This window comes from Physcomitrium patens, chromosome 8 (genome assembly GCF_059467195.1).
Source record: "Physcomitrium patens ecotype Gransden chromosome 8, ASM5946719v1, whole genome shotgun sequence".
NCBI lineage: Eukaryota > Viridiplantae > Streptophyta > Bryopsida > Funariales > Funariaceae > Physcomitrium > Physcomitrium patens.
In genome coordinates, this window is record NC_143417.1 from 11,977,918 (window position 1) to 12,003,576 (window position 25,659).

The 25,659-nt window shown below is 31.5% G+C and overlaps 2 protein-coding genes across 2 annotated transcripts; both read right to left on the minus strand.

The window, feature by feature from the left end:
• Positions 1-311: 311 nt before the first annotated feature.
• Positions 312-2,373, minus strand: LOC112285493 (uncharacterized). The gene is made up of 2 exons (XM_024526370.3): positions 2,231-2,373; positions 312-2,035 (listed from the first exon to the last, which is right to left on the minus strand). The coding sequence occupies exon 2, from the start codon at positions 1,518-1,520 to the stop codon at positions 867-869; it is 654 nt and encodes a 217-aa protein (XP_024382138.3). The 5' UTR covers positions 1,521-2,035; positions 2,231-2,373; the 3' UTR covers positions 312-866.
• Positions 2,374-17,932: 15,559 nt separating this feature from the next.
• Positions 17,933-19,920, minus strand: LOC112286070 (protein CURVATURE THYLAKOID 1A, chloroplastic). Its single transcript, XM_024527611.3, has 3 exons — positions 19,746-19,920; positions 18,820-18,917; positions 17,933-18,670 (listed from the first exon to the last, which is right to left on the minus strand). The coding sequence occupies exons 1-3, from the start codon at positions 19,906-19,908 to the stop codon at positions 18,407-18,409; spliced, it is 525 nt and encodes a 174-aa protein (XP_024383379.1). The 5' UTR covers positions 19,909-19,920; the 3' UTR covers positions 17,933-18,406.
• Positions 19,921-25,659: the final 5,739 nt, after the last annotated feature.

Here is a 25,659-nt window from a genome sequence, read left to right on the forward strand (position 1 = left end):
AAACATAATCACTGTTGTTAAGAAAAATTACATATTTTTATTGTCAATAGAAATATCTTAAATTGCAACACCTTTTTTGAAAATTATAACTCTTAATTTTTACCAAAGACATTTACAAACAAAGTGCTGAGACCTGCAATAACATAGAACGCCTGCAGTCCAACAGTTCAATGTTGTAATATATACATAACTGGACCCTAAGAAATGGACACCGAAGCTGTCTTGAACGAGTGATGGATGTTCGGCAGAGATTGTGCCAAGCGTCTCCATAACTCCACGGCCCTACTATGTAAAACAGGCACTGCATTAACTGCTTTCATGGCTTGGATTCATCAATGCCCAGTTGATTGATCATGCCAGTAGGAATCACTGGTATTACACAATATGCGCCGTATTACAAGCTGTTTGCAAGAGAACCCCATCAACGAGACAGAATTGAACAACCACCACCTGATGAATCCTTGGGTAGGAGTCTAGAGACGGATGTCTAGTAAAGGAAGGAAAAAAAACTTTTTAAAATCGAGTACGAAATCGGCTCTGATTTTGGCCTACGGATGTGACTAAATCTAGTGACAATCTGCAAAAACGATGAGCAAATCGAACCTGCAGCTTTGAACCTCGCAGCCTCCAAAACCAACGGCTAATTGCTCCACCTCTATCCTCCCAACTGTGTACTAGTTTCATAGAATCAAGCTGATCCACTGAAAGATGCATGGTAATGTGTAGCAAGGATGAAGTACCTGAGTAAGTCTAAGCCTTGGCCATGGCTGGTACTGTTTCGCTCTGTAGGCCCGAAGCAAGGGGCTACAAACTTAAGTGGCTCAGAGAATTGGTGCGATAGATACAGGAGTTATCGATAGAAGCAGTCACAGTTTAATCTTTTGTTTGCATACAGTCTGCTTCAATGTTTGGTTGCTGATGAAGATATCTAAAGTACAGTTCAAAATTGCAGTCACGTGTTTCTTGTAAATTTTGGCCAAATTGACGCGCCCTCTCATAACAGTGTCCAAATCTAACGTCGCAACGTTGGAGGAAAGATCTTGCAGGCTGTTTACCGCAAGACTTATTGCCTCCACCTTAATGACAGCCGGGAGGTCGACGGTCTTTCGAGAGCGAATGGTTCCAGCGCCGAGATTAACCACGCCCACTTCATCCACGTGATACTTCATATCAATCGTGCTGTTAGTGTACTTGAAATCATAGTAATTTGGGTTGTCCACGCGCACGTCAGCCGATATCGAGATGTTCAAGAGCGCTGACAAGGTGAGCATATCGAGGTTGAATGTGACGTTCTGCAGCTTGGCATTTACCAAAGAAACCCTGGGGTCTCGGAACTTGAAAATGGTTAGGCTTAGCACGACGGCTACAATCGCAAGCAATATCCAAACCACCAAGCACACGCCGCAGCATATCCTGCACTTGCGCCGCTTGTGCAAGGGCACCTTCTCAGGCTTCAGCTTCTGCTCCTCCACCGAGGTTGGACTCATCGTCATCTTCTGAAATTCTAGCTTCTCCCCCATATAGATCGCCCCAAATAATGCTCTCCACACTCAACCACACTCTGCCACTTCTACCACGCACCCAACTTCCAAATCCGGAAGTAGAACAAACCCTTCCAATACAAATTCACGGCGATGTACACCCTTGGCCAACTCAATGCGACAACTCCAGACCTCTTAAGTACGACTCATCGTCTGAGGCCCCATCTAATTTCCATCCTGGAGCAGAAAAGACAAAGAATGGAAGGAAAAAAAAAAAAAAAAAAAAAAAGGGTAAGAAAAGGGAAACATCATGAAAAAGCTAAATGAAACACTCCCAAGCTCTCCAGAATAGTACGCATCCCCGACCAAGACCACCAATGCACCCAGCAACCTTGATCGTCTCTTCAGCGACGTTATTGAATGACAGCGCTAACTCATCGGGGCCTCTTTCAACACAACACACGACACCCCCAGCGCAGACTTGAACTGAAGCTCTCGCCGTCCAATCTGTACATTATTTGTTTCGTTTATTTTCCCTCTGGCGGCGGTCATCCCTGTTAGTCATAAAAAAATGCCACCGAATCACATCGAGGTCTTCCGACAAATGAACATGCAAATTGGGGTTAAGACGTTACAAGCGAACGATTGATGAAGGAAACAAAAAATAAATAAACAAACAAACAAGAGACAGAGGATTATTGATGATTTCGATGAGAAAGTGCAGAAGCGGCAGTAAAGTCGTGGCATACCTGATTCTCTCTGAGTTGGTGGCATTGAAGGTAGCAGGAACCTCTTCAACAACAAACCCATCAAACAAAAAAACAAAAACAAACAAACCATTAAAAACAACAAAAGTACGTTTCGGAAGCCAGCTGCCTTGGAAGCAGCTTCTGTATTGAATACGGGTTTGACATTGGGCTCAAAGGGAGTGACGGCGGGGGGGGGGGGGGGGGGGGGGGGTGGGTCTTGGCCAGCAGAGTCCTAGTAGTCTTCGTCCTGGTCTTAAGAGTCCACAGTAGGGGGTTGAAGTGGGGTGGGGGGTCTTAAATGAAAGGGATGGGGGGGGGGGGGGGGGAGTTGGTGTTCTGGTTGGTGGCTGTGAGATCAATAACCACCCACAATTTCAGCTTAAAACACATACATGCTTCCTAGAAGCTTCTTCACACACAGTAACAAACCAATCAAGAGTAAGAAAAAGGAGAAGTTTTTTAAAAATGTAATTGATATAAAGTGACCATAAAGACAATTTGCATGAACAGATGAGCTGAACATCTATGTTCATGTGCTTAAATATATATATATATATATATATACTATACTATACTAGTGGTTAAACTCATTGGCGTTGCCAACTTTGAGTACATGTTTGGCAGCCAATCAAATAAATAAATAAACACATAATATACCTCTGTTACCAATCAAAGCAATTAAAAAACACACACAAACACACAATATATCTATCTTGGTAGCCAGTCAGTGCCCCTTACTACAATTAAAATATAAATAAAAAAAATAAGAATGCACACACACACATACACACACAATATACCTTGATAGCCAATCAGTGTCCCTTGCTGCAATTAAAATTTAAAAATAAAAATAAAAATAAAAAATACACATCCACACAAATATACATTGGCAACCAGTGCCCTTAATTGCTCTAGCTAATGGGATTTTTTGATGCTACTTTCAAACATAGGCTACTTGATTTTTTTATATATATATATATATATATACATACATATATACAAGCAATGAGAGTGGAGTATTTCATGATAGTGAAGAATTAAGTGATAAAAATTGGAGTGTTTGAGGACTTGTCAAAGGACCCATTACCATTATTGTTATATTATGCTAAGCTTAGGCAAGAATTGTTGCTCAAGAAGGTCATAATTTCTTTTCTAATTGTGACAAAATGACTTAGGTTTTTGTATACCAAATTTTGGCTCTAGTGGAAGTTAATATGGATCAAGAATTGGACTATTAAAGAAGCTAGTTTGTTGTGGTTATTGTGGCACCAAACTATTACAATCAATATATTGAGACGGCAAATAAACCACATAATTTCACCAAGTTGTCTCATTTGTCCAAAATAATTAAATAAATCCATATTCCATTGATTTTGGAAGTACAACTTTGCTTACTATGCATGACAATGGAAAATTTACATTCTCAATGTCCTATTTTATAGTGTTGTATTTTGTGAAGTTTGCTTGAGAATGCACCAAGCACTTGGTTGTGGAAGATAAAATGGAACTTGTAACAAAAAGATCCTAATAACTCTCATAGAATTCTAAATAAATTCCAATTAGATTATAACAATTTTAATCAATCTTTAATTAAATTTTAAACAAACCTTAAAGAACTTACAAAAGAAACATAAAGAAATTATAAATTAACCTTAAAGAAATATATATAATAAAAAAATTCTAAAAAAATATTAAAAATATAAATCTTAATTGAATCTTAACCAAATCCTAATAAAGGCTTAAATCAATTCTAACCAAGCCTTACACCAAATCCTAATAAAATCCTAAATCAATCCTAACCAAATCTTAAATAAATTCTAATGAAACTAAAACCAATCTCAACCAAATCTTAAACAAATCTTAATGAAATCCTAATGAAATTCTAGTAAAATCCTAAATAAATTCTAATCAAATCAAATTCTAATGAAACTCTAACTAAATTCTAAATCTAAAAAAATCCTAAACCAAATCCTTAAATAATCTTTATAAAACCTAATCAAGCCCTAAATAAATCTTAAATCCTACAATACATTGAAATATCAATAATTAATAATCAAATTATTGATTTCAACTCAAACTTTGTACATTTTTTACTAACTAAATTGGCACCGAGTAAATTTTTTTTGAAAAAACTCTAATATATCAAATAGAAGATAACTTCTAAAATCCACTTAGATATTTTCAAGCCTCCTTCTCCAACCTTGATGCTAATACTTTAGAGCCAAAATCTCTCAATTTTACTACTTAATAAGTTTCAAACTTTGCACAATTATTGGAAGTCAAGTTTATTACTTATATGCAAAATTTGACTTCAATCCAAGTAATAGATTGATAGATATCTTAGAAACTCTTATTAGACTACCAAATTCTAATTCTTGAGACCTCAATATGCTTGAGCTTCAATAAAATTTAAATAAATTATCAGATCGAGTTTAAACTTGCAACATACATTATGTACAATAATAATCACTTAATTAAAAAAATATCATCCATAGATCATATATATATCCCACACAATTGTCCAAATTACCAACTCTTTAAATTTTTCAAAATCCAAAGTGACTTGAAAACAACTCTAACTTTGCAAAGCCATTACAAAGTTATTATATATTCAAATCACCTCAAATAAATGCTTAAAGAACTTTTCTTGTTTGCTCTCAAATTCTACTCTCTGATCAATTGAAGAACACTAGAGTTGCTGTAGGTATGTGTTTTTGTGCCTCAAGATTTGATTTTCATCTTGGTTCACAATTAGTCTACTTTGAATATCAATTTTTTATATTTTGAGGTAATTTTTGCTAAAATCTATTCTTAATCTTTTCTTAAATATACTTATATCAATTACTTATCTTATTTACTTTTATTTGGCTTATTTATGCTCCTACAAAATAAATACAAGTCTCTTTTATAAAAAAATAATATTAAGACTAAAGTTTTTATTACCTTTTTATTATTTATTTTTTATTTTTTACTATATCTTTTTATTAGATTCTTCTATGATAAAATGCTTTATTTCTTCTTTCACCTAATCACTATGTTACTACACAACAATATTGCTAGCATGTTTGGCTTGTGGCAGCATCTCTCTCGGCATCAAGGCTTATTGTCAATGAAAATCTTCCAAAAATTTGACCAGTTTAGCTTGCTATAGATACAGATTTGGATAGTGGTACTCTAGATATTGTAGATAGAAAAAAAAAGATATAATTTTAAATAAGTTTTTCTGATATTTAAACAAACTATCACAAAATATATAGCTTGGAATCATAAATTATGGTAAGATAGAATGATCAACTATATGTATAAGATAAAAAAATCCAAGGAAGCCAATAGTATCAAATTACTTTAAAAGTTTGAAAAATGTTGGTATTGCAAGGGCTTCTTTTCTATCATATTAGATGCAAATTCTAAATAGATCTTATCTAGGCCTATGAGAAGGTTTTTCTTCCAATTTTTGTAGAAATTGATGGCATTGGACAATGTCTTTTCAGTTGAGATCAACTACTTAGCAAAGGCCTTTTTTCTTCCAAAGTCAATTATATTGCTAGTTGTATTATTTTAAAGTTATGTCAATTATATCAATTGGTTCCAACTACACTACTATAGTTACATTATTTATAATTTATAGTCCACAAGGTAATAAAGTACCTCTTTTATTTATTTTTTAAAATAAAATAAAATAAATAAATTATTTATTTGATGGGAGGAAGAATATATGTTGAAAAAAGGTCTCTATTTGTTACAAACATACAACTGAAGAAGGTTTGAGAAGATTTTAAAAGGTTCCAAAAGATTTTAGAAGGATTTAAAAGATTCTAGAAGGTACTAGTAGGTTCTAAGAAGACTCTTGAAGGTTCTAAGAGGTTTTCGAAGATTTTGGAAGATTCTAATATATTCTAAGAAAGTTTTAGAAGGTCATAGGACGTCCTAGAAGGTTTTAGGAGGCTTTAGATGATTTAGGAAGTTGCTGAAGAAGGATCTTAGGCTTACTTTGTTCTCAAGCTTCATAAAAACCTTTAAAAAAGCTTCTTAAGACCTAATATATATAGAAGTCAAGGCTGAGGGGATCCTCAGTCTCGACAACTCACTTCTTGTGGTCTAGCTAAGACCTTCTTCTGTTGTATATAATTATTGTTTTAATGTCAAGTTAATTCCATTCCTTCGTCTTGAATCCTTGTCTTGTATATGGTTCCTAAAAATTTATCAAGATTGTCATAAAACAATATTAGGAGCTTGATCTTTCTTCATAGAGAGTGGATTACCTCTCTTCTTAGAGAACTGTAGCATTTTAGAGGTTGCAGATTATCCTCTTTTAGAGTAATATTGTTCTTTTCTTAAAATTCTTTTGGTTTCTTTTCTTTATATCATAGATCATATTTTTTTCTTTTAAAGGCGTATATTTCTTTGATTTTCTATTCTAAAAGATAGAAAATTCATAATGATAGATTCTAAAGAGATCAAGTTAGATTCTATTATTAATGCTCTCAAAGCATTGAGGATTAGGACAGAGACTTTATCAAAGTAGAATGAAGAAATATATATGACCATACATAATGGTCAAGAGCCACATCAAATCGCAACAGAGGTTTCAAATTCTCAAACAACTATGTCTACTTCAAACATGAGAAGTGCATCCACTCAAAGCAATGATTTGACAATAATAACAATAAAAGAATGAAGGATCAGCCTTCCAAAAAAGTTCAATGGTACCTACTCAAAATTTTGTGGCTTTGTAAACTAAGTACAATTAATCACCTTGCTTCAACTTCAATGATATTCCATTGAAGCATTTCATATTGGTTTCATTGGAACCTTATTCTTGGATCAAGCTTTATCTTGGTTTGCCCCATTATTTAAAAATAATTCTCCTATATTGCATAATTTTGAAATATTTTTGGCAGCATTTACAAAAGCATTTGGTGAATATGATAAGATTTATTCATCTACAACTAAAATTCAAAGTCTTTGACAAGGAATGCACTTTGCATCAACATATGCATTAGATTTTTGATAATTAGCATGTGATATAAATTGGAAACAAGATGCATTGATGAGCTAATTTCATTGGAGATTAAGAGATGATGTGAAGGACTTATTGTTGTCTATGCCACAACTTCTAATACTCAATGAAGCCATTAGCTAAGCTATGAAGTGCCATAACCATTTATATTAATGACAATAAGATAAACGTTCTTTAATTACGTCACATATATACACCAATTATTCTATAGCTTCTTCACCACCTAATTCTAATAAAGAGTTGGAAGCAAAAGATATACAGATTGATGCAATTTGCTTCAAACTTCTTTTTGAAAAAAGAAAAGTGTCAAAAAAAACTTGGCCTATGCTTATATTGTGAAAAATCTGGCCATAAGATTAATAATTTTTCAAAAAAATATTAACATATATATCAAATGAAGAGTGTGGCCACATCAACAAAAGTATTGTAAGAAAATAAGGGTGTCCAACCATATTAGGGACCATGCAGTTGAATTCTTCACTATCACGAACCAAAAAAAGGTCTTATACTCTCTGCTAGACTTTTTCATTGTTTTACTATACCTATACGGTTAAGAATCATAAAACTAGATTGTCATGCATTACTTGACTCAAGAGCCTTTGTATGTTTTATTGACTAATAATTTTCTACATCAAACAAAATCTATATGGTCAAAAAATCCAAAGCCGTACATATAGAAGTAATAGATGGTCGATCTTTATCCTTTGGAGATGTTATTTATGAAACAATTCTATTAGAAATAACCTTTGACAACCATAGCATCCAAATAGTATTTAATGTCATTAAATTACCATCAAGTCGAGTTATTTTAGGACTTTTATGGCTTGAAAAATATAATCCATAGATAGATTGGATATCACAAAAGTTCAAATTTCTTCTAATAGATCATAGAATCCCTACATCTATAAAAAAAAGCTTCTAACACCCAACAAGCCAAAACTTAAACAACATTTATTTATTGGAGCTAGAGCATTTGTAAAGGTAGCTAAACAAGGTACTATGTTTGTTGTCTATGCAAATCCACAATCGAAACCTATGATTGCTACAACAACAATTTCAGAGGCATATACAGATTTTGCAGATGTATTTGAAAAAAAAATATAGATATCATGTCAAAGCATTGCCCTTACAATTGTGCAATTGACCTTCAAAAAGGTGCTCAACCACCATTTGGACCCATCTATAATTTATGCCAAATTGAGCTTGCGGCTTTAAAAGAGTACATTGAGGAAAATATGGCTAAGAATTTTATTTGAGATTCTAAATCACTATCTGGTGCTTCAATATTCTTTGTGAAGAAAAAACATGGATTCTTACAAATGTATGTCAATTATTGTAGTTTTAATAAAATCACGATAAAGAATCAATATCCATTGTCATTGATATTTGGACTTCTTAATTAACTTAGCAAAGCAAAGATCTTTACAAAGATTGATCTATGAGGTACATATAACTTGATATACATTAAGGAAGGAGATAAATAGAAGACAATATTTTATACCAGGTATGGACATTTTGAATACAATATCATGCCTTTTGGATTTACCAATACTTCAGCCATATTCCAATATTTAATGAATGACATATTTTACAAGTATCTTAATGACTTTATTGTAATCTATTTCGATGATATTCTGAACTTTTTCAAGAATCCAAAAGACCACGAAAAACATATCCGCCTTGTGCTTGAAAAGCTACAAAGTGCTAGGCTATATGCAAAGCTAGAAAAGTATGTATTTCATGCACTTCATGTCGAATTTGTTGGATATATTATTTCTAACAAAGGCCTTTTTATAGATCCAAAGAAAGTACAAGCAATCATTGATTGAACAAAGCCAAAAACTGTATTTAATGTGCAATGCTTTCTTAGATTTGTAAACTTCCACAGGATTTTTGTTAAAAATTACTCCAAGATTGTTGCTCTACTTACGCGGTTGATATGTAAGGACAAACTAAACTAGGCCTCAAAGCAGAGAAAACTTTTCAAAGCTTAAAAGATGCTTTCACAACAGCTCCAATTTTGATACATCCAGATTTTAATAAGCCCTATTTTATGAAGACTAATGCCTCAGACTTTGCATTGAGAGCATTTTTGTCATAATATGGAGAAGATGGAAAACTTCATCTAATTACATTCCATTCTAAAAAATTCTCACTGGTAGAAATTAATTATGAAATCCATAATAAAGAGCTATTTATTATTGTAGATTCTATCTAATAATGGCACCACTTTCTTGAAGGCTCCTTTCATCAAGTGACTATATATATAGATCACAAGAATCTTAAATACTTCATATCAGCCCAAGTATTGAACTGTTGCCAAGCATGTTGGAATATATCTTTATCACCATTTGACTTTTGCATCACATATCGACCCGAGAGCCAACAAGGATTATCAAATGCATAATCAAGATGTTCCTACCTTGAACCAAAAGAAGACGAGGGAGCATATAATCAACAATGGACAACCTTATTAAAACTTGAGCAATTTCATCTTTGAGTAACCAATATATCAATGCCTATAGATTTATCATTTCTTAAACAGATTTATAAAGCCTCAAACACGGACCTTCTTGTTGTTAATATCAAGCATCTTACAAACAATCTTCCTGAAGAGTCTTGTAAATTCAAGTATGAAGACAATCTCTTGTTCTTTGAAGAACATTTGTTATCCTGAAGGACCAACTTATCTACACGTTCTTCAAACATGCCATGACTTTCCTACAACCGAACATTTTGAATTCAATAAGACCTTGGAATTTATGTCTAGAGACTTTTGGTAGCCTAAAATAAGGAAATATGTTAAATAATTTTGTATTATTATGTGATACTTATTTAAGGACAAAGAACCCTTGACATCAGCTATATAGACTTCTTCAATCCTTTCCTATTCCAAGACAACCATGGTCATCTATCTCTATAGATTTCATTACAGATCTCCCACCATCAAATTCATTTGATACTATCTTTGTAGTTGTTGATCAATTGACCAACATAGTATATTTTGTATCTTACAAGAAGTCAATTACAAGTAAAGAGATGGCAAGACTCTTTATTGACAATGCCTATCATTACTATAGGTTATTAGACGACATTGAGTCAAATCCTGGACCACAATTTGTATCAAGGTTTTGAAAGGCACTTTTCAAGATTCTTAAGGTTGACATCAATCTTTTCTCTACCTTCCACCTTGAAACTAATGGCCAAACAGAGTAAGTCAATGAAATTTTTTATTAATATTTGATGTGTACCATCAACTATCAACAAGACGATTAGACTTCTTACTTGTTATTGGTAGAATTTGCATATAACAATACAATCCATGCATCTACATAACAAACACTATTCTACTCAAACTATGATCATCATCCAAAATTGGATATGATAGAATCTTCAAAGTCGACAAATCCAGCAATAGATGAGTTTGCTACAAAGATGGCCAAACTTTAAGCAACTATGAAAACTCACCTAGAAAGGACTCAACAATGTTATAAACTATTGGCAAATGAATTTAAGAAGGAACATCCTCCATTCCCAATTGGTGACAAAGTATAGCTTCTTTGGTGCAATATAAAAATCAATAGGCCATGTGATAAGTTGGACTACTGAAGGCTAGGACCATTTGTGATTTAGAAACAAATTAATTATATAACTTATCACTTAGAATTACCTTCATCCATGAGGATTCATTCAATCTTTTATGTTTCACTTTTGAAAAGATATAAAGAATCAAACATACCAAGTCAAAGACAACTACCACCTCCTATGGTTGAAATCAATAATCATGTTAAATTTGAGGTAGATGAGGTATTAGATTCAAGGATAAGACATAGAAGGCTTGAATATTTGGTCCATTAGCTCACATATGATATCAACAATTGCATGTAGGAACTAATTGGCAATCTTATAAATTCACAAATGAAGGTTCGAAGGTTCCATCAACAACATCCATCCAGACCAAAAGTAGCAAAATGAAGGACAGTAGCTTGATAAGATGGCTTCACTATGAAGATTCTTAGTTTTTGGCTTCATAAAGAAGGAGAGGAGGCAATCTTTAAAGAGGTAGTTGTTGTCAAATTTTTAGAATAGTATAAGTCAATAGTTTGAGTTCACGACCATAGCCTGTTTATATTCTTTTGATCTTATTTACTTTATATGATATAGATAGTCAAGAGATAAACGCCTTATCGATCATACCATCTCAACCAAGTAGCTTGTAGAGATGATCTCGAGAGGAAGAATGGCCTGAACCATGAAGACATCGAAGGATACTTAATAATAGGTCATTGATAATTGTATTTGAGGTAGAACTTACCTATGAAGGACGTCTAGAAGGAGTGTTTGTAGGACAATTTCATAATAAAGATATCGAAGTTCATGTTTGATCATAAGTAGAAGGCTTAGAGTATTATTAATGGCTACAAGGGCCTATGAATCATTTGCCTCACAAAAAATAACTGAAATATATAGTGGAGATCATGCGATAGATCTTCAACTTCTTGTACATATACTAGCTTGCTGCAACATTGCTTCTTGGAGACCTCGAAGCTAGAAGAGGAGGTGATGTCACGGACATACAATTGAAGTAAGTTCCAAAAGATTTTAGAAGATTCTAAAAGATTCTAGAAGGTACTAATAGATTTTAAGAAGGCTCTTCAAGGTTCTAAGAGAATCTTGAAGATTTTGGAAGATTCTAGTAGATTCTAAGAAAGTTTTAGAAGGTCATAGGAGGTCCTAGAAGGTTTTAGGAGGCTTTAGATGATTTAGGAAGTTGCTAAAGAAGGATCTTAGACTTACTTTGTTTTCAAGGCTCATAGAAATTTCTTAAGAAGCTTTTTAAGACCTAGTATATATAGGAGTTGAGACTGAGAAGATCCTCAGTCTCGACAACTCACTTCTTGTGGTCTAGCTAGAACCTTCTTGTCTTTTATCTAATTATTGTTTTAATGTCAAATTAATTCCATTCCTTGGTCTTGAATCCTTGTCTTGTATATGATCCCTAACATTATCAAGGATCATTAGTACTCTTAGTTGATATAGGTCAGTCATACTTGCTAAAACGAGAAAGAAAAATATTTAGATAGATCCAATCACAAATCAAAAAATTAAGGGACTCTCTTCTTGTGAGCTATGGCTTCCACAACAGAACCTTCTAAGAAACAGATGGATCTTGCTATGGTTCCAAATGATGCTTCTAGAAGAAACCTTAAGAAGCTTATGAAATCTCTCTTGCATACTCAATGACAATGTTATATTGGATATATATATATATATATAATAAAAAGAAATTAGATTTTTAGCATATTAGCATTGTATTTTGAAATATAAAGATTCTAATTATAGATATTATTTAAATTAAAAAGATGCTATAAAATAAGTGGTGTGTAGTGAAGCAAGAATGTATTCTATACTAAGTACATTACTTCAAATATAAATTAATTTAATAATTATAATTTTATATTTTAAATCTCTCATAAATTTTTATATTTATATATGATAAATATCTTTAAAAAAAGCTAAACCTTGATCTTGAATCAATCACTATTTATATTTAAATGTAAAATATTAATTTAAAATAAGAATAGTTACTTTTAAGATAATCTTTATTAAAAAAAAAGAAATAAATAAATCTTTATCCATATTCAAATAAATAATTATATGCCTTTTATAATTGTCATGAAATTTTTAAATAATTTTTTTATAATCAAATTATAATTCTATTAAGTTTATAATTTGTAGCATATTTTAAAGTAATAAAAATAATATTTTAAAAATGAATGATTACATTTTCATATAACTTAAAAAAAATCAGATTTTTCTCTATTAAGGATTTTTGATATTGTAATAAATTTTCTATGTGCAAGAATAATCTATAATAGTAATTTTTTATAATACATTTAAGTTATTTTTAGAAGAAAAAAGAAAAAAATTACATAAATAAACTATCAATATAATAAATTATCTATTCTTGCACAATTGAAATTATTATATGAATAAAATATGATATTCTTTGAAATAAAATTTAGTTCAAAGAAAAAATGTGATAGATTTTGCTTTAATTATAACAACATAAATATGTTCAAATTATATAAAACTTATAACTTTTATTATTGTAAGTTTAATTACATATAATTTTAGATGATGATCTATTTTATTATCATATGAATTGAAATCTACCTAAATATTATTTTTTTCTTAAATGATATTATTAAGTATCCTTAAAATTTATCTTTTTTTTTATAAAGTTACAATAAAAAGAGCATAGATATTTCAGTACTCTTCCATGGATCTTTTGGTATCCCCCAAGGCTCTTCTCTACCAAGAGGGTGGGCATTCAATCTAGGAACTTAGCAACTAAGAGAAAAAAATCATAATACTATTTCCAAGGGAAACAGACTAGAAAGTTTGGAAGGAGGTACCAAACATTTGGAAAGAAAACTACCAAAATATTTGTGCCCTTAAATAAATGTATAACATTCTAATTTAAATAGTTAATTATATCACTATCAAACTTGAAATGATTGAAATATTTTTTTATTTTAATAGAAAAGTTGTGTATTATTTTGAATCAATCTTTGTGTAAAAAATATATAACAAAAAAAATAGTTTGTGCAATATTTACTGAATCTCTTATTATAAAAGCATCTCCTATGAACTTCATATAAATTTTAGTTAAGAATTTTGCTTTAATATTTTTACTTTATGCTAAAATTAATATCATGGTTAATAATATAAAATTGAAAATAATCAATCAAATTAAAGAAACAGTTGACCCATCAAAAGGCCAGTTCATGCTCTTTATTCATTTCATTGAAATTTTTTTTCATCAGAATTGTCTACATAAAAGACTATCAAAACTTCCAAGCCATTGAACAAGCAAACATTTTTTAAGAACTTCGGTTATTCTTTAACTCAAAGACATTTCCCACCTTAAAAACATCTTCCAAAAACTCCAACTGATATTCATCTAAGTCAATAACATCTATTTGTGAAAAAACTAAACAAGTAATGCAAAAACAATGAAAGGACTTAAGTATGACCATTTTTTAACTCTTAATTTTATATCCTTCCAAATATAACACTAAACATGTTTCAGAGACAATAAAATGTGAACATTTTCAGTTATGAGCAACAGCTCCAATAACTGGCAACAACTCAGTCTGTTTCAAAACTGGATTTGTGACATTGGATGTGAGTGCAGCTGAAGGCAGTCTTAATGACCTAGTTAGTTCAAGAACTCTACTAGGCTTGTAAAATGAAATAAAAATAAAAATAAATAGGAGACTTGATGGGTTCCATCTGCCGTAGTGTCTTGAAATCTGTTGCAGGATATCTCATTATTTGGGCTGCAGAGTTTATTCACCTCTGCCCCACACTTGATCTCAGGAGTATCCCAAAAGGTTCAGTTATTTTATTTTATTTCATTATTAGAAAAGGATTTTATTCCTTTGCAGATTGATAGATTTTTTATTTTTTTATTTTTTTGTATTTGTGACGTGTGAGGAAGAGAGTCGTATTGAGATTTCTTTGAGAAAATTTATGTAATTTAATGGTGAAAGAAAGAATCCAAGAGTTGTTGATCTCCCTTGTTAGTCCCTCTACAAAAGTGAAATAGATTTCTTTTAATTGAAACTCAATTTTTTTTTCAGCAACTTTTATTTTATTTTAGTCATAATAAATTCGTCTCTTTTTAATACTAAAAAAAGAAAATTTAGGTAGACTCTAAAACTTCATGCTTTCATTAGATGTTCTTCCAAAATCTTGGTTTATCTTTTTCCACTCCAATAAACATAATTTGTTCTCCAATAAAAACAATGTGGCATTTTGTCATTCACTGTTTTATCCTTTAAACATAATTTCCACCTCTCACATCTTTTATTGTATGAGACAATGATTATTTAGTAATTAGTGTGCAATTGGTGGATGTTTGGTTGTATTATGATTGGAAGGTTATAATTTCATGCTAAGTAGTTCTTTATAGTTTGAATAGCTAGTTTTTGATTTCTAACCCATATTTTTTCAAACGTCTTACGGTATCTAAATTTATTATGCAGTCTTCTTCTAATTAAAGATACCGGTTTTTACTAGCATGATCTGTAATCTTCAATAATTTCACTCAAATTGGTTTTGTTTTAATGTTTTTACCACATTTTTATCTATTAAAATATATGTTTTCTTGTTTTCCCCAAATTATCTAAATGCAAGTCGCTAAATTTAGAGTTTAGATCATAACACTTTTCTGTTAAGATGTTTTCCTGACATTAGTAAGTGTTTCACCAATGTGTTGATGATTCTGTTTACCACCTCTCAAGCTTTGAAGATTCATACAGTAGAGGTTTAGAGCCGTTAAAGTAACCTTCGGAGGTTATTGTGCACTGATGGAATGAGCACCTCGAGAGGAACATAGTGCTCGAGTGTTGACAAGGAGTGATCGGGGGCTTGGTCGAAGAAATTCGAACACAGTTGGACTTCGTTCGCAAGCACGCTGATGGATCACATTACAACTGAATTCATCAAATGTAGGAGAGACGAGCGTTACCGAACCGGATTTATGGGTTATATACCTTCATTTGTAAAAGCTATAGCAGGTGAAGCGTGCATTGTCAATGCTCAATTCACTGCGCTTCATGTGCACTTCAAATTCCGACCATAATGCAGTGAAATGCACTGTTCTGAGACATGATATTGGGACTGCCTAAATTGTCAGCTTCAGTAATCAATGAAGACCAAATTGTGCACAGAACCAATTCTTGAAGAGGCCAAAGGTCTGATCAGTTCAACAAGTCATCATCCTTAGATTTCCCATTCGCCCTCTCTCTCTCTCGCGCGCAAAGAGACATTACTCATCACTCAGCTTACTCTGGGAGCTCCCTTTTGTTGCTCTTCATCCTTGTTGTATACTACGCAAAATCCTTGTATTACACTTCTACAGTGACCATCGAGGTTTCGGAAAGGAACATCTGAGTGTGGCCATTACTTGAGAAGCTCATCAGGGCGGTCTGCGTTCCTCCAAAAACTGCACCAACATCAAAACACTAAAGTCTGCATCTTAATCCTCGTATTTCGGGTTGATTTTCTGCCTTGTGGCGTGTACTTCATACAGGAATTCAGTAGCTTGTGCGTATCATTCACGGTTTCTTACAGCCTGTTAGGTTCGTGGAAATTTCATATGAACATATGATATTTTTGGAAGTATAACGAGGCGTTTAAAGCGACTGACGGGACATGGTTTCAGGTATGGAGCGGAAATTACGATGCACGTGGGTGGAGACCAGACGGTAGTTAAAATGGATATGGAACCGACCACGGGGGATTTAGAAGCAAACGAACCGGCTCTTGTTCAAGGTCGTGCCTTCCATAACAGGGAGGCCATGAAAGCCCTGAAAGATGTTTGCTTGGTCCTTTCCTTGTCTATAACTGCTGCCGTCCAATCTATTTTTCGACGGAATGGCCTCCGAGTTCATAGTATTTTGGAATACTGAATGACTCTGTTTTAGTTGACTGAGAAGGTTCAATGTAGCTTGTGACCTGGGTACTGAATCTAGCCAAAAAAAAAAAAATTGCTGCGGAGTTCCACCGGAACTACTCATGATGTTGATAATGCTTCCGCTATATAATGTACAATTAGCTATAGCTAAACCCATCACCAAGGATAATCCCGACGTGGACCATATACTCGCTCACGTCACAGGAAATGCTCGACTTGAAAAGCTTGTCTATCTAAAATATGAGAGTAAGTCAGGAACGATGCCTTGTACTTGATTATATTTCAAACACAGTGTACTAAAAAGCATTTCACGTGGAACAAACTTACTGAATCAGTTCATGTCTTGCAATTGTTACACTTCTTTTTGATTCAATGTATATCGTTTGTGAAGGAAACCAGTGGAGCTGGTACTGCATGATAGTTAGTTCATTCCCAAACTAAGGTTTCGATGGTGCAGTTTTCATGGTATTACTGGTGGAAATCGTCGTGTATGGATTAACGAGTGTATAAAGCTCAGGGAGATACTTAAGGTGCACCCTTGATTACTTCACAGTAGATACCAATCCAGGGTGGCCTAATTTAGTCTGCACAGTAACCCTAGCCGTAATTAATCAGTGTGAGTAGGTTGATAGTATTGAAGGGAGCACGTTATTTCCCATTCAACGTCTGAGATTGGCTCACAGTGCGGCAGTGATCGAGCAGAATAAAGATACGAGACCAAGGCGTCCACTATGTTTTGTACAGTCTTCACAATCAATAACTGTCCTCTCGACAGTCATCATTAGTACTTATTGAGTTATAACACAAAATAACTGCATGCGGTGCTTGATAATATCACAGTTGCAATAATACATCAGTTGATGAGTCATTACATTTCTCTTCCCGAAGACTTCAAAGATGACATACTGAGAGCTCTGGGCTTGAAAGTTCATGGAAAGTTTTCCAAATGATGTACTATTACGAACCGAAGATTCAACTTATATGATCAAAAGCCTCACACAATTCCTTTTCGACCATATTCTACAGAAGCAAAATCCCTGGGATTAAATGCCAATGACTTCGTTGATTAACTACTGCAAGTGATCTTAAAATTCTGCCTTGTTTGAACGATTATGGAAAACTATTAAAGGGAGCAACATCGAGTTGTTGTGCGCTCACAAAGTCAACATCCAATGGATTTTACGCAGGTACCAAATTGGAAAAGGTGACCATGTGTCAGAATTTCGCGACGGCGACCGCTCCGTCTGAAAAAGAGCTACATATTCAGAACTTTACTCGAGAGATTCATATGTAACACCTTAACACATACCCATAACTGTGACTCCCGTAAAGAGTCACAGAGGTGAGATTTTCTACAATACTGAACACATCTTAATGTTCATAGACCAAGGGCATCAACGAGCCCAAAACATCAGACTCTACTGCGTTCCAACAAAACAGCCGTCCCTCACAACGTTCATCTATTCGACTCAATGTACCACAAACTGTATTCGAAAATCCAACACTCTGAACCTCATAAACAGAAACAGGGGTCCGCTTAAAAGATAATTGGCAGAACTCAAACTGTACTGCAGCCAACACGTTAATCCACACTGTAATTATACACCAAAAATTCGTTCAAAGTCTTAGTCACATTAGCACAATCGAATACTACAGTCAGTAAGCTGGCTTATTTCCCAGCAACTTCATTGGCAGCACCGGTGATCTTTCCCTTTAACTCCTCGATGTCGTCAACAAGCTCCTTTCGGCTGGACTTGAAGAGCAAGTAGCGGTAAACGAACCATCCCGTGTATCCTAGACCGATAAGCTCCATGACCTTGGGCAACAAGGGAACGGAGTTAATGGCTCCGACGATGATAGATGATAGCCATAGAGTCACAAGAGCACCTCCAGCGTAGATTGCGACGGTAGTCTTGTTCTCGGTCTGGTCCCACTGTCGATCCAATATACCAAAGTTAATCCAGTTACGACGATAATATTCAGGTCAGCCATTACATGAATGATCCGACTCTCGGTGCTGAAAAAGTTTTGGAAACTAGCGGAGGTTCCAATGGTAGCAACACAGTACACATTGATACTAACCTTGACCTTCAGGTCTTCGACGAATTCTTGAATTTGAGCAGAGCTATCGGAGCTGTCTGAGGTAGCACGAATCGACAGATTTTTTCTGGCCGCAGACTCTGCGACATAGTTCATGTAAAGACTGGTAAATATTATCACAGGCTGAGTGGTCACGTGTGGAGTTGTTAAATCTTCAGACATAGCCTTAACTGCATTGATCTATCCAGCTCAACTATTAAGTAACTGGCATGTTGCGTGCGGTTTCAGATCAATACAACCGGACGATCAACTAACGCGATGCCACTACTGAAGAGGGACACGAAGTGTCAACAGCAGATAATCAAATTAAAAGTACACGATATAATCTCAACAATCTCGTCAGATGCCACAAGAACAAGTGTAGTAGCAACTTTCTGAGAAAAGGTCGTTTTCCAGAATCTAATATCAAATTGAAAGTTTCTAATTAAAAAATAGATACAGATCGCTGCAAACTAAAACAATGTAATTAAACTGCATAGTTGTCATCAAAAGCATATATCATGCGTTTAAGACAATGTGAAGGCATGCCCTAGGCTTCGTCACCGTAGCATGAGAAGTAACCCTATCATCAAGTCGCACTCAGACTACGCATGCATCAAATTACGGCAGAGCACATTGGTTCTAAACAAAAATAAATAAATAAATAAAACTAGAGCAATTACCAGCGCAGAGGGACGAAAAATATTCAAACGAGTGCTGCGAGTAGGGACACAACCATAGACGGTGAACATCAAGCAATAAATTGCAGTCATTCATTGTTATTCACCACTCACCAAAATAGACCTCTACTACAGCTAACCGTGAACTCAACGAAATTCCAGATCCGTAATCACAATACTCAACACAGACACACCATTCACACCCATTCCAAACCCTAGAGCATCATCCTCTGAAGCAACATAACGCACCTGCTCTTCGGGAGCTCAACACCACCTTGTTGCTATGGATCAGGCTCTTCCTAAGCGACAACGAGGCTGACACACCCAAAGGCGACCTCGTAGCAGACGAGGCAACGTTGCTAGTCGCCGCAGCGGCAGCCACAGAGCTCGACAACGCTGCAATGCACGCCATAGCAGACTACCAATCTCTGAAATCAAATTACGCCGTGAATCTCCTCACACTCTTAATACTCTTCACAACCATCAAAAGAAGAAAAAAACAAAAAAAACTCTCCAGGATTGGTTGACAATCGCACGACCATGCAGTCAGGTAGAAAGACACCGCGGTCCCACGAAATTGCAAATATGGCAATAGCGAATTCCAGCCAACCGTGAGGGGTCATGGCGAATTGACCTTGGATAAGGTACTAGCGTCGCCAGGGAATTTGCTTTAGCTTTTTCTATTTTCCAAGAGGCTCTATCTCGATGAAAATCGTTTCACGAGGTGACATCGAGCGCGTGACCGATGATGGATCCATGGATCGGTGCGATTGAAGGAATCCCGCCATGGCCTTGAAACTCGCCCGCCCTTGCAAAGAAAGGAAGGGGTTCTCAGGGTTTCGGTGGGTGGAGGGCGGACAACGTTCCAAGTGGATTAGGGTTTCTGGGTGGCTTGCAGGGGGCAGATTCTACTTGTCCTTCACCCTGAAGTGGGTAATATTTTGATTGTTGAAAAACTCTTTCATAATGAATAACAGAGTTATAACAAGGAAATTCAAAAAAAGAACCATATGACTTCAATAGAAAAAAACTTGTTTTGTAATTTTTTTAAAAAATATCAGAATTACTGCACAAGTGAAAATAACACTATTTTAGAATTTTTATTAATACTTGTTTTTTCATCACAGTACAATTTAGTTTAGTTTTACTTTAATGTGAAAACTTGCAAAAAAATATAAGTCAACAATCCTTAAAAAAATTAATTAAATAATATTAAAGTTTTAATTTTTTTTATTAATCTTCTATTAAATAAGTTTCAAGTTCTAAAATATGGCATGATTTTAATTGTCATGTAAGTAAAGATTCTATTCTATTATTATTATACTATATTTAGATTCTATCCTAATTTCATCTATTATGCTCATTAAGTCTAAATATTTTAAATGTTTCAATTTGGACAAAGTTGTTGACACATCATCAACTACCATATCTTCAATTAGACAAAATAGAATAAAAATATCTTTATGTTCAATCTTTTTTTAAAGATAATAATACTTTATATCAATATGTTTTGATTGATCACAATGAAGCATATTTTTAATTAAAAAGATTAAAAATTGATGAATATATTAGAAAGATAAAGCATCTAATTGATAGTAGCCTATATCCTTCATTAATTGTTTAATCTAAATAGCTTCTTTTTAAACTAAAGATTTAATTATATATTTTGCTATAATAGAAGATAATTCTATAATAGGTTGCGGCCGACTTTGCCAAGAAATAGTTCCATTGGCTAATATAAATACATAATCTAAAGTAGATCTTTGAAAGTTTTCATCACTTACCCAATCACTATCACTTAAGCCTTGAACTTCATATTGAAAATTAATAGAACTTTGTCACTTTGTAACTTAGCAAACAACAAAAAGAATAATATCAAACTTAGTATGAGTAATATCATGCATTAAGCATCCAATGGCCATTGAGTATAAAACATTGTTCATTGTTTTTATATCTTTAGGATCAATTAACTTCATTTCTTAAGTTAATTCTAATTCAACTTCAAAAAAGATTCAAACACATTTACAATCATATATTTTAAATCTTGTATTTTTAAAATTATATATTTAATTTGTGATAAAGTAATATATTTTATTTTATTGCATTGCATTTGAAAATCATGCCTAAACAACCACTTGTACTTTTAATGGATCCTTTATTAGTCATTTTAAAGCCACTTATTAAAAGCTTTTTAGTAGAATTTAAGAATTGCATGTTATTAATAATAATAATAGAATTGTTATCATATAATGCTAATATGACAAACTTTTAATGCACTAGCTCTTCTTTAATATATATATATATATATATATATATATATATGAATCTACTTCATTACAAGAAAAAACATTTTTAATAAGATAGTAGATACATCATTTACACAACATACATAAAGCTTTTTTAAATCCATATATACATTTTTATAACTTAAAAATTTTATGTAAAAAATAAAGGTCAATATAATCTTCTAATTAAGCAATATAAAGTTTTTTTACTCAAGTATATTTTGTGCCTAATTAGGCCAATATACAAATTAAGCATAATGAAATTTGATAATAAGTTAGTTTTTTACAAAACTAGAGATTTATACATGCCTCTTAGTCTTGAATTTAAAAATAAAATAAATAAAAATAGTATTAAAGGTTATGATAGTTTTTTATTATTAAATATAAGAAATTAATGGTAAATTAGAGCTACATTAGGAGTTAAGATTAGAATTGCTCTAAAGCCTACTTTAACACAACTTATGTACAATTTGTACAATGCCACATACTACTACTACTACTACTACAGAAAAGACTTCCTATGAATAGGTAGCTTAAGTGGCATTGAAGTCATAGAAGAAGCAATAATCTAATTATGGCTCCAAAATTAGATACTATTAAATTTGGATTAATGCATGATGCACAAACACAACCTTAATGGAACATCCAATATTCAATTAAGTTATTGTACGTACTAAAGATAATTTAAAAAAATGCCACTTACAATTGAGAAAGGACTTGATGGAAAATTAATGAACAAATTAATATTGGTGAAGACATCAACTAAGAATGACTGTAAATTGACAACAACATTAATTGTAGGATTTCCACCTAAATAACTATTATTCCACAAACTACCAAATGTCTTGTATATTCCATTGTTGTATTGTAACACAACTATATAGTGAAAGATAAAATTATGGGTTCTATTTTAGAAGACTCTAATTGAAAAGTATAGTAGAAAAATTCATGTAAAAGATAAGTAATCAGTAAAAACATTTAATGTTTATGTTATATTTTTGTAAAAACAAAAAAAACTTTTGCTTAATTTGTATAGCCATAAATAAGAAAAAGCAAAGTAGATTAAAAAAATAAATAATATAGGCATCTTTAGGAGAGTGTTAAGAGTAGTTTGTAGGAAAAATCAGCTTAAAAAACCATGAATTGATATCCAAAAAGAACCACTTATAGACCAAGGTCAAAATTAGACTCCAAGTCAAAAAATTGTGCACCAATGGCAATTTTGGGATTATTTGGTTGATGAAAGAGTGGCATTTAGGAGCATACAAGAGAGAGGTTCTTTGGGCATTGATTTTAAAAGGTTTGATTTTTTTATCACTTTATAAGAGCTTTAAAATGTCAAGATTGTTTTAGGATAAGACTAGTTTTTGAGAATTAAAAAGGATTTATTCTTTGGAGCATTTTGTGAGATTTGTAGTAGATCTACAAATGAAATTTTTTGAGTTTATGATCACAGTTGTGTTATATAAGTGTTATAAGTTTGTGCTTAATTAAATAGTTAATTTTAAGATTATTGAAACTTAAGTTGATTGAGATTTCAAAAATTGGAGTTTGAAAAATCCAAGATATATCCTATCACACTCAAATCAATTCCAAATTAATCTTAAAAAATTCTTAATATAATATAAGAAATCCAAAATAAATCTTAAATAATTTTTAATATATTTTAATTAAATTTTAATCAAATTTTAATCAAATTCTAATTAAATGCTAGTCAAATCCTAATTAAATTCTAAAAAAATTCTAATCAAATCTTGATTAATTTTTAATCAAATCTTAATCAAATTTTATAAAAATCATAAATGGATCCTAACTAAATCCTAATAAAATCCTAAATTAAACTATAATTCAACCTTCATCATAATTTAATAAAATTTTAATCGAATATTAAATTCTAAATTAAATATTAATCAAATTTTAAACTAATTTAAATCAAATCATAAACCAATTCTAATCAAAACTTAACCAAATCTCTATAGTAGTTGTAAAACCTCAATAACTATTAATCAAATTATTGATCATGACTAAAAAAATTTATACATCTTAATCTTCAAGCAAATAGCAAATACACAAAGTTTGACTAAGATTGAAGTTACTAATTGGGAGATAAAACTCATAGTTCCTTAGGGTGTTAGTCAACTTCTTTCTCCAATCTTTGATAATTAATAACCTCTAATAATTAATACTTTTTTTGCACTAAATGATATTAATTAATAAAAATATCACATATATATATATATATATATATATATATATATATCTATTTATCTTTGATATTAGAAAGTAATTAAAAAAAATTATTTGCAATAATTTGCAACCTTTAGTGATGGAAAAAATACCTTATATGTTGCATAAACTTTAACTTTTATAAAAATGGATTTGTTGTTTATGGTTATGCAAATAATTAAACAAAAATACGAATATAAAAAAATAATTATAAAACAATAATTGATGTTCTTTTTTTTACTAGAATTATGCATGTTAGTTTTCTAACTTAGAAGACAAAAAATTATAATTACTACAAACTTCTTTGCTATGATATTATTTACTTATTTATTTTATATTTGTTTTATTATTTTCACCTTATTTGTGTCTCTTATAAAGATTTCAAGTTGAAATGTGTATAATATACAATTCAGTCATACAAAGAGCTTTTGAAATACATGATTATAAAATTATAAAAATTAAGAAATAAATAAATAAATATATTATTTATAATAGCTTAAAACATAAAAATTACAAAACAAAACAACAACAATGTTAGAACATTGAAATAAAATTGTTTCAATTGAAGAACTTAAATTATAATTTATTGTCCTTAAATATGAAATGAAATTTTCTTGTTTTTATTATAAATATTTTATATATATATTTCGTACATAGCTAAGAAGGAACAAAAAATAACTAATTTATATTATATCTAAAAAATAGCATTGCCATTTAGTTTTTTATTTTATGTTAAAATAATATATATATATATATATATATATATATATTTATATATTTATTTATATATTACCATAAAAATATTTCTTTATCTATTTTAAACTATGTTTTTAATATTATTATTTTATTCATATAAATTTATTTATAAAATTATATATATTATAAATTTATTTTTTAAAAATTAACATGAAAAATTAATTTTTTTAAAAGTATAATGTTCAAATTATTATATATTTAAGTTTTAAAAATATATTGTTTTCTGTATTACAAATAAAAAATAAAAAATATATAATTTATAAATTGAAAAAGATACTTAGTATAAGAAGTTTCATTTATTATAATTTAATATTATAAACTATTTTCACTCTTCTCCATTTTAAGATGAAACTTTATATTTCTTTTGCATATATACTTCTATGCAATCTTTTCTTTTTTTAATAGAAGTATTTGGATTTTGTATCTAAGATTCAAAAATTATATTTAGATGGATAGAATTAGGTGTATTTCTAAACAAAAATTCATTAATGTCTTTATCTATTTTTGTTGTAGTTAAATATTATATTATACTATTACAACATCTTTTATCTTTAATTTTTGAGAAATTTTCTATGATTTTTTTGTTATCATTTCTACACAAGATTTCATATTCAACTCTTGTGTATACATGTTTACTTCTTTGCCAATTATATTTTTGTTATCTATTTCTTTACTTTTAAAAATTTTCTCATCATCTTTAATATCACTATTTGTATCAAAAATTGAATGTATAATTCAAACTTTTAAATCTTCATGTTTAATATTGTAGAATATTTGATAATTTTTCAAAATAATGTTTCTTAAAGTATAAGGTAAGAAATGAAAGTGAATAATAATTTTGTGCTTAGAAAAATTGCTATGTACTCTATGTTTATATTATATAGAAAAGCTTAGAA

Bases quoted from the DNA above. Each gene is read 5' to 3' on its own strand.
- LOC112285493 (XM_024526370.3), bottom strand. From the start codon at position 1,520: ATGGGGGAGAAGCTAGAATTTCAGAAGATGACGATGAGTCCAACCTCG.
- LOC112286070 (XM_024527611.3), bottom strand. From the start codon at position 19,908: ATGGCGTGCATTGCAGCGTTGTCGAGCTCTGTGGCTGCCGCTGCGGCG. The intron at 18,918-19,745 runs GTGCGTTATGTT...ACTATGTCGCAG, and splicing joins GTTGAGCTCCCGAAGAGCAG to AGTCTGCGGCCAGAAAAAAT. The intron at 18,671-18,819 runs GTTAGTATCAAT...TTGGATCGACAG, and splicing joins TCGAAGACCTGAAGGTCAAG to TGGGACCAGACCGAGAACAA.